Raw genomic sequence first — 15,226 nt, 5'->3', positions numbered from 1 at the left:
TGAAAATACCAGCAGTTCCAGTAGTGTATTTATTAAGGACAATAACCAGCAGGTTTATGTTTTGGAACTAAATGTAATGGTTCATGGAAAATATTGGCATTTCTAGCATCATAATGGCTTTCTAACATCAGCAAATATATTGTTCCATATTTTGTCCTAACCTGCCAAATGCTTGTACCAAGTTTGTTGTTCTATCTTATCACATACTAGTTTCAAGTTTACTATTTTAGTCCAGCATTTCCTGGTGTCAAACTGGGTCTTTATAGGATGTGTTATATTTAGTATTGAGATCAGATATGCAGGATATATTAATCAATCTAATTCTCTTGCAACTACCAATGTGCTTGAACACCAAGTTTGTCCTTCTAGACTTGCAAGTACTGCTATCAGAGTAAAGAGTAGGATCTCCTAAACAGGAGGCCTTGATGAATGTGATATTATATATTATGGATCAGTTTACTTTTTGGATTTCACTGAATTTATTAGTAAAGGGCCAGTACAAAGAAAAAGCTGTACAACAATGTATCAATCTTTATTAAGATGAACATCACTTACGAAACAGTACAAGGGTAAGTGTTCTTATGAATGCATTGAATCACTGAGAGATGGATAAAGTTATTTTAAAGTATCTCTCACTAATCTGGTGTGAGTTCACCTGTAAGCTATATTAAAATTAAAGTTAAATTATAAAAATAAATACTTCAACATTAAACATGTTAAGCCTTTAAGGGGAAACAACAACTGACTTGAAACTTCATAAAGTCTAAATCTAAAACTATGTATAAAGTCTGAATCTTAGTCAGAATGTAAATCTCTGAAAATCAGAATAACAAGGAAGTATGTGGCTATGAATACAAAATACAATAATAATAAAAAAAACCAGGCTGCTCATGCCACACTCTTTGTATATGTGACACAGAACCATATGCATGACTGGGTAAAAGGAAAGGCAGCCATTTTTCCAAGACCCAAAAAGCAAAACCACAGCTGTCTTTTCTGCAAGAGAATACACTTAGTGATAATATCAGTTACAAAAAAAACCCAAAAAAACATGAAGAATATTATAAAATATAGTACATGTTAGGTTTCAAACATTCTTTATTCTCCTTTGAATATGGCTGAGACTGAGAGGTCATTATAAGCATCCATAACATTCATATTATCATCATTTCTCTTTTCCTATCTCTTTATGGGTTTCTGGACCATATGTGTACAGATGGGGACTACAAGTGTACATCCTATGACCTTTTACAAAGTGATATTATTCGTTTTATTTCAGAGTTATCAACTATTCATTTTATCAAACATTGTTGCTGATTTAGCAACAGTTTGTATCACAGGAGAGTAAATATAGTATAGAGGGATTCTGAAAACACTTTAGATATGCATTTCAGAGGCTCTAGAGGTTAATGCAAATGCAATATGCAAGCTGTTAAATAGACAAAAAATTTTTTATAAACTAACCTTTACAGTTATGATCCCAGACCTCACCATCCACTAGAGCAAATTCCACAATAGCCTCAGACAACCTTCTAACCTCCTGCAAGCAGGCTTGAACTTCAAGCCCAACAGATTAATCCAGGCTTTCACAGAATGGGAACAGGATTCTGACCCCTGCAAATCCATATGCCTAAACCTCAATTGTCAAATGGATCCACCTGTTACTTGCCTGTTCTACCATTTTTGACAATTATCTTGCCATTGTTTTAACATTTTCTTATCTGGTGGCCTGGCCATGAAAGTAGGTTTTCTTTCAGGGAACTTCCACTTCTCCCACAGCAAAATTATAAGCCTTGATTTTTGTATGCTATGATCCCTGCCCTGAAAAGGTGCTATGTTACATAAAGTTTAAGTTGACAATCACAGTGTAAAGTTTAAACTAACATTCCAGTTAATAGTTTAATCTAAAGTTACAGTCCAACCAATCTCTTTGAACTTGCTAGCTTACCACAGCTTTGATCTCTGCATTTATTCATGTACCATCTAGCCAACACCTAAGCTGTCACCATCTTTTGGCCAAGTCAGTCCCCCTCTTCTCTTCTTTCTCATTTCAAAGCTTTCCCCAAATATCATACAATGCTAATGTTAATATCCCAGCCTGTTATTTATCTTAAGTCACCTGGTAAGCATCACACCTACTCAGTAGTTTAAATTTTCTTTCCCGGTAGAACCTGACTCTAATTCCATGAGCGGGGCTGAAAAGAAACAAGTTTCTGAGAAACCCTGATTTTTCTCTCAACTCCTTCAGTGCTTGTGAGATTCAAAATTAAAACAGTTGCCAAGTTAGTTTGTTCAGAAGGTTCAAGTAATGTGATGTCAATTCACAAAAACTGGACTGCACAACAAGTTATTCTTAAACAATTATGTGTGCAAACCTGCAATAAATTTTAACTTTTAAAAATACTAAATTTAACACTTGTGCTTTATAACTGTGTAAATCATCACTCTGTTATTAAATTTAAATGAAACAGTTGTGTATGTCTAACAGAAAGCTAGCCACATTTTGTGTATAAACATGTAATAAATTTGGAATAATAGTCAACATTCCTTCTCCAGTATGAAGTTGGTCCAGTGAACCAACCAAACAGACATTGAATTAAACAAGTACTCTCAAAATAGTAGTTGAATCCAGGATCTTTTACTTGCAGGACTACTGCTGAAAGCCAAAATTAACCCTTGTAATTTTTTTTATTTTAGTCATGATATCATTTTTTTGTCTTGAAACTTTGATGATGTTAATAAAAAGTGTTGTTTCTGAAGAATATACAGGATGAACCAAAATTGTCTTTTTTACTTTAAAATTTAATAATTAACTAAGGAAATGCACCCATGTAAGTTAAGATATTGTTGTCCAACTTGAACAGTTTTTTATTAACATATTAGTAGGCTTCTATGTGTGTGCCATTTGTGGCTCTTTGCATGTCTAGCTGATATTGAACATCAGTCCATGTTTACTACCACATACAGTTACTATGGTGGTGGCATCAATTATCTTGGTCTTTATCTCTGTAATATTTGCTGTAGGTGTGTGATACATGATGCCCTTAATATATTCCCATGTTTCTTTCCTGTAATGGTATCTGTAATCACCCTGCACCACAGGCATTGACTTGGCCTCAGCAAGCCAAATAACGTGTTTTTTTTTGCTGCATGGTTGTCATTTTACAAAGTAACAGTACTTGTTGGAGTGAAAAAAAAACCAACAAAAAACAATACAACCTATTTGAGTTAAGCTACAAGATGTTGAAAACTGCATGGTTGTATTTTCTTAGTTATTTAATTATTAAGCTTTCAAACAAGAAAGATAACTTTCAACCATTTAGTATATTTTTATGTTATAAGTAACAATTAATGTTACAAATTTTGAAGTAAACTTACTGTTTTCACCAACATTTCTGTGTTATTCATTAAATTATTTTAAATAACACAGCTTAAATATATGAAGTAGATGTTGCTAACTATTGTGTTTTAGAGAGTATTTTAGAACATATTTTAATAAACATAAATTAAGTTTAATTTGATAAAATTTTTACCAGCTCATCCGAAATTCCTTAAAGAAATGAAAGATGTGTCAGTAATGACAGGAGAGGATGTGAAATTTGAAGTTAAAGTAGAAGGAAAGCCTAGCCCAGAAGTCCAGTGGTTTGTACTTTTAATTGTCACTGAGATTAGGCAGACTTAAAGTGATTTCAAACTTTCAACCAAAATATGGCCATAGTCAGATTTTCTACCACCTGTTATCTTATGGTTTACTTTCTTGTTAACATTGTATCATAAATACAAAAGCAAGTAGCAGGTGTAAATCTAAGTTGTTCTAGCTTCAATTAAGTTGAATCAAACAATTCTAAGCAACACAAATATTTTGTATTATCTTTTGGTGTGAGAGAGTTCACTTAAATTGTTATATAAAAATCCCAATGAAATCAAAGCAAGATGCATATTTCAAAACAGAAAACTACATAATGTAGAAAGGTCCTTATAGATTCTAGTTTTAAAAAGTGAAAACTTTCTTTCAGACCTGTATTGACATAAAGATCTAATTACATTTTCAAAAGATAATATAAGAGAAATGCCAAACAGAATATTTGAATACAACTGATGAACTGGACAGTCTGTCTTTATACTTGTCTAGAATTTTGTCAGTTAGAAAGATCACTGGTTTTTAGAAGTTTTTGACATTAGTAAAGCTTACAACACATTAAGAGTTTGTCTGTGTATTGTGTTTTATGGATACATTAAGAAATGTAAGCAACAAACAAATACTTTTATCCCATGTTGAAAATATTAAACTTGGACTCGGTGTTGATTAATCACAAAATGTGTTAATATATTAAGCTTAAAATAATCATTACAGTTTTGAAGATACGTACATACAATGTTAAGTATGTAGTTATGAAAATTTTCAACAGTTGAAAGAACACTATTTGTGTAACTTAATGACTTAATGACCCATTCTGTGTGACCACTGGGTTTAGTAAGTATTAAAGATAGCAGAGAGTATTACTTGTCTTGACAGAAAATATTAGGATTATTGTAGAATGTTATGCAAAAAATCCATTTGAGAGTTAAATTTTGTGGCCTAAACATTGGTGTACTAATGTAAATTGTCATTTGTTGTTGTCTTTCATTCACTTGTAATAGAACAAAGCCTTTATCAGTATAAATGTGTCTGTTAGTAGTGAAATTATTTATTGGTTGATATTCATAATTATGTGGTGCAACTAGGTGCATAAAATATTTAGGTCTCTGGCCCATAGGCACTGGAATTTTTAGTGTCTCAGTATGATATAGATCATGACATTCTGTTCTGATTTTTAAAGACATCAGTTGGAGAATTGAGGCACAGGCTTCATGTATCAGCACTTAGCAATACTTCTGAAGTGAAAGCTCTTAGAAAATTGTCTCCAATATTATGCTACTTACAGTGTTAACACTTGACTCTTAGGTATAAGGATAGTAAATTGTTGGTGGAGGATGAAAGAATTAAAGCTATGCACGAAGAGGAGGAGACCTTTACGCTCACTATCAGAAACGTCCAGCAAGATGATTCGGGGAGCTACTCTTGTGTTGCTCAGAACAGTGGTGGAAGTGAAACTGGACTTGGAGCTCTTATTGTTAATGGTATTGGCATGCACTCTACTAACTGTTTCTGAAAACTGTTTTTGTAACCACTGGTGTATTTTTAGCACAGCTTGTTTCAAGTAAACATTTGACATTTAATGGGCTTGATATAATGGAGACAAATCACCAAGACAGTTTAGAAGAAACTATTTTGAATGTGGTAATATAACTAAGATCTAGAAGTAACTAACCAGCCAGACTTCAATCTTTTATATTGCCAATTAAAAAGCTAAAGTATAGACGCAACTAAAGTTGTATGAAATCCTGCTTCTTTGTTATTTGTTCAGTGGTTTTCACTTTTGAAACAGTAATGTTCAATAGGTTTCAATCTTTGGTATAAATTTAATGCTTCCAAGACAATCAGATAATAATTTATTAAAAGACACAATTCTATGTAAAAATTTCAGTTTTAAGCTTTTTGCTTTTTATGTTAATGTGTTGAATGCAGATTTCTGTAACCTCATTGTTTTCTGTAAATTGATAACAAAAGAAATTCTTAAAACATCTTATCTGTTATTATGTTAAAGTGGACAATTTCTGTTTTTATTTTATTTTATTCATTTCATGCAATTTCTTTTATTCTGTTTTGTAAAAATAAATTCTGATTTGGTCATGTTTCACTCTTTTTATTTGTAGCACCTCCATCTTTTGTGAAAAAGATGAAAAATGTGGATGCAAAGAATGGAGAAACTGTAAATTTCTGTGTTCAGATAGCAGGAAATCCAAGACCCAAAGTTAAATGGTAATCTTTGAATTTCTTTCATCACATTAAATGATGTAAAAATAAGATATGGTATAAAAAATGCTAACAAAAAGGAGTACTGTGTGAGAGTATAATGAAGTCAAAATTCAATGTGATACTACATGAATTTTAAATTCGATATTGACTTTTTGTTTCTAGTCAGTGTGTGACCCAGGTGCTACTTCACAAGTGTAGAAATTACTCATTTGCTAATGAACTTGAACATTTCAGTTATTGAATGAATGAACAAAATATTTTATCATGTTATAAGCCATGCAGGATTTTGTAAGCATGAAAAATGTTTTTAGGCACATAATTGAAGAGCATGTTTTGGCTTATCATTATTATGGATATACTGACTTTATTCCTATTGTAATGCCCCTCGGTATGGATTCCTGTACGTGGTGAGGAGACCTCCCAGGAAAGGTTCTGTTCTTTCAGTTTACCTCCTCTAGGATCTAAACATCCACCCATGTGTTTGCTGTGCGTGGTAACCCATGAAGGAGAGGAGAGGATCCTATTGGTCAGGGGTCCAACCCTAATACACCACTTTAGCCTTCAATTCCTGTAGATTGGCAGCCTTGGGGTGGCCCCCCTTGGGTCAATCAGCTGGTCCACTTGGACTAGGGTCAACCAAGTACCAGTGTTGGATGTTCTCAACAGGTGTTGTGGACATTATATCGTGAGCACTACACCCTGGCGTTGCTGCAGTGTCCTTGTTTGGTACTGTAATGCATCCCCTCATAAGGTTCCATAGTAGATGGAGTCGGTGGGCACTGAAATGTAGCTTTTTTGTTATGGATACCCCTCTTTCTAACAAAATAAATAAAAATGAAAGAATTGGAAAATGACCACACATAGATGACTGTTGTACAGTCAATATTACAGCCAGATTCTACTGCTTGATTTCTGATTCTTCATTTCTTATCTGAGAAATCTTTGGGGCAGATGTCTCCATTTTTCATTTAGAAGGGATTAGAGGGGCTTGCTGGCTCCCCAAAGTCAGTAATGAAGTTGTACTCTGGAAATATTTTGGTGGAAACATCTTTGCCACAGCATACCAAACTCCTCTTGAAATCAAATGCCATTGGAGGTATACCCATTGAGATTACTCCCCATGCAACTTTGAATTCTTCCAGAGAAGTTATAATTGAGATGGATTTAAAGAACATTCTTGAGTCAGAAATCCTCGCTTGTTTCTCCAGCCAAGGCGTTACTATGGTATATCGAATCTTCACCCATAAAGACAGAATTATAGATCTACCAATATTCTGATACTAATGTTTACATCATCTCATTCTCCTGCCACAGTCAAAGCAAGTTATCTGAACTGCAAGGTATGGCCTTACATTCCTAACTCTCTCTGATGTGTTCAGTGTCAGCGGTTTGGTCACTCAAAAACAACATGTTGGTTTTTTGATATGTGCTCGTTGTGGTGGTAAAGGCCATGATGCTTACAAGTGCAACTGGAACCACACTGTGTTAACTGTAGTGGCCAACATCCCTCTTACTCTATTTCTTGCCCTAAATGGGTAGTAGAGAAAGAGGTGCAATGCTTAAAGACTGTTAATAATACCCCTACTCAGAGGCTCAGAAATTATTGTCCCTAACTCTATCTTGGACATATGCTGCTGCACTCCATTCCTCTACTACAGTGGGAGTGCAGGTAGATCTTTCCGTGCCTACAACAGAGTCATTTGCGAAACATCTTAAGAATCTTGTGACCTCCATAATTAAAAAAGTTGATGCATCTATGTCTACTTCCATCTCTGTCCCTACTGTTCCTTCCAGTGACTGCCCAGTTTCACTTTCTTTAGGTTCAAATGTTTCCTTGGGTCCATCCTCTTCTGCAGCCCCAAAAAGTAAATCGACAATTTATTCATGCTCTCAGTCATTGAAATCTTTTTCCACAGACAGAGACCTGCCTACCCAAGACAGCGCAGGATCCATGGAGGTTGATAGATCTTCGGCCAATAAAGATAAAAAATATGATCGCAAACAGAAGACCTCCTCGCTACATTCTCCTCCACATAAATAACAATGGCCACTCTGATCCATGGACCACCTGATTCGACTTGAAACATCAGTCAGGAAAACTTTCTCTAATGACATCTTGTTTCTATATTTTTTTACATTGAGAAAGCTTATGATACAACGTGGAGATATGGTATCTTGCAAGACTTCCACTCGTATGAGTTGCAGGGCAATTTACCGATTTTTATTTAGAAGTTTTTAATGAATCATTGATTCCAGTTCCGTGTGGGTTCAACACTTTTCCATTCTTTCCCACAGGAACTTGGAGTCCCTCAGGGCTGTGTCTTGAGTGTCATGCTTTTCATTGTAAAGATTAATGGTATTAGTGGACAACTACCCCCTACAGTTGCAAACAGTCTCTTTGTTGAGGCCTTCCACATCTCATGTCAGTTGTCAAATATGAGGTATATTGAGCAGCAGCTATAGACTGCCCTCAATCATTAACTGATGTGAACCACTGCAAATGGTTTCAACATTTCTCCTTCCAAAACTGTTTGCATGCATTTTTGCCATCAACGGGGTATTCACCTTGATCCTGAACTCTGTATTGGTGAAGCGGTGCTTCCTGTGGTCCTGAAACAAAGTTCTTGGGGCTTCTATTTGACTGTAAGCTGACCTTTATTCCACACATCAAACAGCTATGTGTCAAGTGTACAAGGGCACTGAACATCCTGCATGTCCTCTCTTCCACCTCTTGGGGGGCGGATCGGTGTTCCATGCTAGAAATCTGTTATGCTGTTATTCAATCAAAACTAGACTATGAGTCTCTGGTCTATGGCTCTGCCAGGACTTCAGCCTTGAAAATGTTGGACCCTGTTCATCATCAGAGGCTTCAGCTCTGCACTTCTACAGTCCAGAGTTTGTACACGGAGTACCATGAATCCCCTCTAAACCTTCATCATTTGCAATTGTCTTTAATGTATGCTTCAAAACTTCAACCTTTACCACAGCATCCCACATGGAGTTGTGTTTTTCTTCCTCAGTGGGCTACACTTTTTCAAAATAAATGGTCTGCCACTGTTCGTTTTAGCCTTCGTCTCCAGGTGCAGTTGGATGAATTGTGTGTATCTTTGGATGAAATAGCTGTGTCCACAGATCACCTCATTTCACCATGGCTAATTACTATCCCCAAATGTGACCTTTCTTTGAGTCATCTGAAGAAGACAGATACTCCTGATTGGAAGTATCGCCTTCTATTTGCCAAACATCTTTCAAACAATCCTTCTATTCCCATTTATACAGATAGTTTGAAATCAGATGACTCTGTGGGCTCTGCCATTGTTTGCCATGATTCAGTTGTTGCACACAGAATCCCCTCTATGATTTTTGTGTTCATTGCCAAATTGTATGCCATTTCTCTTGCCCTGGATCACATAGAAGGTATGCAGTACATGAACTGTACTATTTATACCGATTCACTTGGCTCTCTGTTAGCCCTGGAACTGCTTCATGTCAGTTCTCTCTGTATTCTTGCTGATATTTAAAACTGACTGGCCCATTTTTCTTTAACATCTAATTCTATCATGTTCTTCTGGATACCAGGCCATATTGGTATCTGCAGGAACGAGCTTGCTGACACTGCTGCTAAGTCTGTCTGCTCTGGCATTATTACTGCTATGTCTGTTCCATACATGGATATGGTCCTGTATTCAAGGTTTGGCTCCGTGCCAGCTGGCAGTCGACTTGGAGTGAGCAATGAGAAAACAAGCTTTTTCAAATACAACCCTTTATTGGACTTTTGGCATCTTGTTCCCACAAGAATTGGAAAGAGGAAGTTGTCCTCACTAGACTACACATTGGTCACAGTTTTCAACTCGTTTTCTTTTGTCTGGGACTGATACACCATTGTGTTGTTTGTGTGAAACTCAAGTCACAGTAAGCCACATTTTACTGTATTGCTGTCGTTACGACTCTCAACGATGGGACCATTTTAGACATGTTTTGTCCCAAGGTTTTCCCTTAATGTTGGACGGTGTATGGTGACACTGTCCACCTTACAAAGGTTTTTATTTTTTTAAGGGCCATTGACCTTTTTAACACTATTTAAGTGTTTAAATCTTAAGTTAGACATTTTTTATGGTTCATCTTTGAAGTATGCCTAGTTCAATATGAAACTAGAAAATGACTGTAATGTCAAATAACTCAAAACCAAGACTGGAAAGGGCAACTTTAGGTGACTGATGCTGATATTTGAACTTACCTGTTAGTCATCCTTGTGAGTTATAGAGTGAAAGAGTTTTTTTCATTACTGTAATTGGCATAAATGTACACATGGAAATAATGTCCAGTATGCATAAATATATGGATGGAGATGGTAAACCTGTCGATATAAGTATAAAATTTCTTGAAAAAATGTACCAGTCTACTAACTTTGGTTTAAAATATCCAGATAATTTCAGGGAATGATTTACGTTTTTGATTTTAGTCTTAAGGCATTTAAGTTTGCTGATTTATTATTTTTATTGTGCATTGTTAATATTTTCTGAATTATTTATTTGAATGGATTCCCAAGTTTTAAATGGGATTATATCTTTAAATTATTGTATGACCAATATTTTGGCATATTAACAGGCTGAAGGACTCGGATGAATTGACATTGGATGTGGATGATACTCATTATAAAATAACAGAAGATGGAGATTCATACACTTTAGTCATTGACAAAGTCACCAGTAATGATGTTGGAAAGTATACCTGTGAAATTACCAATGAGTATGGAACAGAATCTACAACAGGATCATTGAAAGTGACAGGTTTGTAAGCAGGCTGTAATGCAAGCTAGAGTTTTGAACATTTTCTTCCTTGAGAGTAATGAATTTCCAAAGGTTTATGGTTTTTAACAAAATTCTTGTTTCACTGATGTATGCAAAGAAGTACAAGAACTCCTAGAATAACAGTTATTGCTTAAGTTATATGTTTTAAAATTAACCTAGTTATTGGTGAAAGTCTACAATTTTTAGTTTAATCTGAATTATCTTGTGTTAAGGTAAACCAACTTTAAAGTTTACTCAAGAACTGTCAGATATTGTTGCTACTGAAGGAGACAGTGAGCTGCAGCTGTTGGTAAAGACTGAAGGAGCACCAGCCTCTCAGATTAAATGGTAGGCTTATGTTGAGATCTTGTGTCTTGTAAGGATGCCAAACACTTTTTTGTCTCATTTATGTTACAATAATTTTTGTGCACATAAACTTGTTGTTGTTTTTATTTTGGTTCTTGTGTTATTGATGATTTTGGTCGTAGAATTTATAATTGAAATTTGTCAGCTTGCATTATTTTTCTAATTCCTGTTGGCACTTTTTTAGTAGCATTGAAATTGGCAATCCCAAAAACAGGTCATAAAGTAATTCATAAAGAAGGTTTAATTGCTTAACTATTTTAAATATCATATGGTTTTTATACTATCAAAGGTACCTTGATGATAAAGAAATAACTGAAAATGAAAATGTGAAAATATCCTCTGATGGAGATGTCCATAGTTTAACCATTAAACGTGTGATGGTTGAATCAGCTGGTACATACAAATGCAAAGCTGTTAATGATCAGGTAGAAGCTAACACTCATGGAGTACTTACTGTTAATGGTAAGTTATGTTGTTAAAAACTAACTTTGTGAAGAATGTTGTGAAGTTTTGTGATAATTCATTTTCTGATTATTAAAGTAGTTTAGCTTCAGTCCAAGCATAAATATTTATGTATCTCTTGATAGGGAAACAAATACAGATTTTGGTCAGGTTTCGGAAATGAAAATGCAGAAAACTCTTCATGAAAATATAAGTAATAAAACATGTATATTATTTTTTTACCGCTGTGTTTATCATGTTGAATGTTATCCCTAGTTCCTGCCAAGTTTGTTCAGAGCCTCAAAGATACTGATGGTGTTGAGGATGAAAAGCTGTCCTTAACTGTAAAAATCACAGGACAGCCCAGACCCTCAGTTGCTTGGTGAGTTTTCTGTGTATTTTTTTATAAATTTAAATGGTAGAAGTTCACATTATTGTTTGTAACTTATACAAATGTTTCCTTTTATTCTGAAACCAATTATCTGTATCTTCATAAAGATAAGGATTTAGGTATTGCTAAGTTGTGTGAATCATAGGAGCAAACAACTGGATTTTATGGGAATGTAATACGTGTTATGAAATACTCCATATTTCTTTAAAGTTAGTTTCATTACAATTTATTATAATTATTAAAATTACATTTTTATTATTGTTACTCTACTACTTTTAATTTTACAGTTAAGATTATTTTATATAATTAGTTCATTATAAACCTTTACTGAAATCTCCTAACTTGGTCAAACTTCACAGAATATTATTGAGTTTATGATGGCAAAGGTAACCTACTGATAAATCAGTATGTTCTAATTATTAAAGGTTTTAATTTTGTATATAGTCATGGCATTATTTTCTTATTGTCATTGGGCTTTATAATTTTTTTTTCAGCTTATAATTTGGTTTCAATTTTGGTAGTTTACTTATGATCAGAACTTAATAAACATTATTTCAGAGGAAACATAAAAGGAAAAAAAACAAACCTATTTTTTGTAATTTTGTGATACATGTATTTCCATTTATTCAAATATTAATATTCTTTCCAGACATTGCTGACCTATTTGAATTTATAGTCTTTTAACAACACAGTAATATTTTGATTATCCTTTAATTAATAGGCTGTTTGTTCTTTCTTATGTTTAAAAATCACTTTAAAGGAAATTCTAATGAAATATAGCATTATTGTTGAAGACTAACAAGCTTTATAAGTTTAAAAGTGAATCACAGTTGTACAGAGAAAATTCTAAACCTGAATTTTCTTGGATATTATGAAATTGTTCATTAAGTATAATTACTGCTTTATTTTTTCTGTTTGATGATACCATCTATTTTGATTCTTAACACTCCTACGAAAAGACGTTTTTAGTCCTGATTTCTCCAAGCCCGTTCCCCTGGCTGTGGTTTCACTAGATAGTAGATAGGGACAGTGGGAATCTCGTTAATCCATTCATTAATGGATTTAAATGGCAATTTCATTTAAATACAAAATTATTAGCCTAATATTAATAACCTTTCAAGTTGCTCTGGGGCCTATTAGGCCCCACTTCTCATAGGAGTGTTAAATTAAAAGTCATGTGAAGCTTTACAAACTGTATAAAATTAATTTATATCTATGAGACATTGTTCAGTCATGAAAGTGATAAAAATATTTTTAATTTCATTCAATACAGTAATTGTTAAAGTGAAAAACTGATTAATATTGTTATGCATTCATTAAATGGTCTCAACTCACTTTCCAATTAGGTTTTCTCTCAGTTCCTTCAAAAGTATATTTCAAAGTTATTATGATGAATGAATTCCTATTTGTGTTCATATACACTTTTTCCTTTTTCTGTAACATTAATATTTGAACTAATTCAGTTGATTTTTTTATTTTAGTATCCTTTTATACATTCTATAATAATTTTATTGGAAATGGGCCTGGTATAAAGGATAGGTAACATAAGCAGCTGCCAAGAACACCATCTTCTCAGGTGCTTTAGTGTGAATAATGATGCAACATTTTCTTCCTTGGGTACTAGTTGAACTGTTGCTGAGCCATGGAAACAAATTTATTTATGCTTAATATATTTTATAATTGCTACTATAACGTTGTATATTTGTTGTGTATTCTTACTTTATTTTTAGATATTACTACACTAAGTTTATGTAACAATGAAACTAACTTAGTGTTAGTCAAAGCTAATTAAGTACACAAAAAACTATGTAAACTTATATTCTAACAACATGTGGTTTGGCATACTGCTGATCTCTCTCTTAATTTTTTTTTAAGGGAGGGTTCTGACATCCAGAGTTATATAACATTTAAATATATGGTCAGAAATTTATTTTTAATTTTTCTAAGATTTGTAAACGTAATTAATCTATTTCATTAAAGTAAGATATACTTTGTACTTTAAATATTGGAGGATAGAGCTTTGCTGAACTGTTAAAAAGTCTCCATTTGTGTTAGTTTTTTTCACATAATAATCATGAAAACAATAGTTTTTACTTTAAAATAAAACATTTTTTAGAAAAAGAAGAAATATTTAACAGTATATTAACCAACTCTGTGTGCTTAGGTTGAAGGATGAGGCAGAACTTACTATTGATGGAAAATGCAGAAAAATTATAGAAGAGGCTTCAGATACATTTACTCTAGTACTTGATAAACTGACTCAAGAAGATACTGGAAAATATACTTGTAAGATTAGTAACAAATATGGCAGTGAAGACAGTAGTTGCAAGGTCAATGTCTGGGGTAAGAAATATAAATGCTAAAGTAAAATTGATGTAGATTTTCATTATGGTTTTTAAAAAACATTTCCCATGTCATCAGTATAAGATAACTCTGTTTGCTCTACAAAGTAATAGTTTTCTTAAGCCTGTAAAACAAATTTAATAGTATGTATAATTATAATAAAAAAGTTCTTTGAAATTACTGCTATATAAGGAATTAATGATATCAAGAAAATACATTGAAGAAAAAAGATAGGTGAATCATATAATTTAAGTAATGTGATAATTATGCATGTTCAGAATGTATACCTTTCAAAGCACTCTGGCTAAAATGTTTTGTTTTTTCTGTTATGAAGTAAAAATATTACATTGTTTCATCTCACCAATTGCTTTAGAGATATTTTGAATCCATTTACTGTCTGTCTGTCTCTCTTTTTCTAACAAAATGCTTTATATATATAATTATGAAATGTTTATCAAATTAGCTCAACCCAAATTTACTCAGAAACTGAAGGATGTTCAAGCAACTGAAGGTGAAAAAGTTTCTTTTACTGTGAAGATAGCTGGATCTCCAGCACCTGGAACTAAATGGTGTGTGTAGAGTTGTTTTCCATGGTTATAATTATACTTTACATACATATTGATTTGTTTTAATTAAAATTGTAAACGCTCTTTAAAAAATAATTATTTTTCAATCAGTAAAATGGAAATTATCAACTTTTCTACTCACGTTTCAAATTTATATTCATTAGAATTTGACATTTGTTTGCAATAATATTTTCTCTTTTTGTCAGAAATACAGTTTATTTCATTTTTCATTATTCTAGTTTATTGTCATTAAGGGAATATTTTGAATTATTAAAATGAACCTGAATGGTAAAATTAACAAAAATGATTTTCCAGTAGTTTAACTGTAAGTATGAAGGCTCATAGCACTAAAAATAGGGTTTTGATACCTGTGGTGGACACATTTTGTGGCTTTTAGCTTCTCAACAATGAAACAAACCCAAAAATGTAAATTTATGTCAATCATGATGCATTTTATGATATTTCACTG

General features: G+C 33.2%; 1 protein-coding gene across 14 annotated transcripts in view; it reads left to right on the top strand.

The window, feature by feature from the left end:
• LOC143229017 (protein Obscurin-like) overlaps positions 1 to 15,226 on the top strand; it is a 207,836-nt gene that overhangs the window by 98,506 nt on the left and 94,104 nt on the right. For all 14 annotated transcript variants that reach the window (XR_013015605.1, XM_076460653.1, XM_076460652.1 and 11 more), the window contains 9 exons: positions 3,537 to 3,642; positions 4,946 to 5,121; positions 5,758 to 5,863; positions 10,469 to 10,650; positions 10,884 to 10,998; positions 11,306 to 11,478; positions 11,734 to 11,839; positions 14,013 to 14,191; positions 14,655 to 14,760. Coding sequence is in view for 13 of the 14 variants with exons in the window: in XM_076460653.1 (XP_076316768.1) it covers positions 3,537 to 3,642; positions 4,946 to 5,121; positions 5,758 to 5,863; positions 10,469 to 10,650; positions 10,884 to 10,998; positions 11,306 to 11,478; positions 11,734 to 11,839; positions 14,013 to 14,191; positions 14,655 to 14,760 (1,249 nt within the window). In the remaining variant the exon portion in view is untranslated. The remainder of the gene's footprint in view (positions 1 to 3,536; positions 3,643 to 4,945; positions 5,122 to 5,757; positions 5,864 to 10,468; positions 10,651 to 10,883; positions 10,999 to 11,305; positions 11,479 to 11,733; positions 11,840 to 14,012; positions 14,192 to 14,654; positions 14,761 to 15,226) is intronic.

The sequence above is a fragment of the Tachypleus tridentatus genome, chromosome 10, assembly GCF_004210375.1.
Source record: "Tachypleus tridentatus isolate NWPU-2018 chromosome 10, ASM421037v1, whole genome shotgun sequence".
Taxonomy (NCBI): Eukaryota; Metazoa; Arthropoda; class Merostomata; order Xiphosura; family Limulidae; genus Tachypleus; species Tachypleus tridentatus.
Note: the sequence above shows the minus strand (reverse complement) of the source record. Positions and strands in the feature narration are given on the sequence as shown.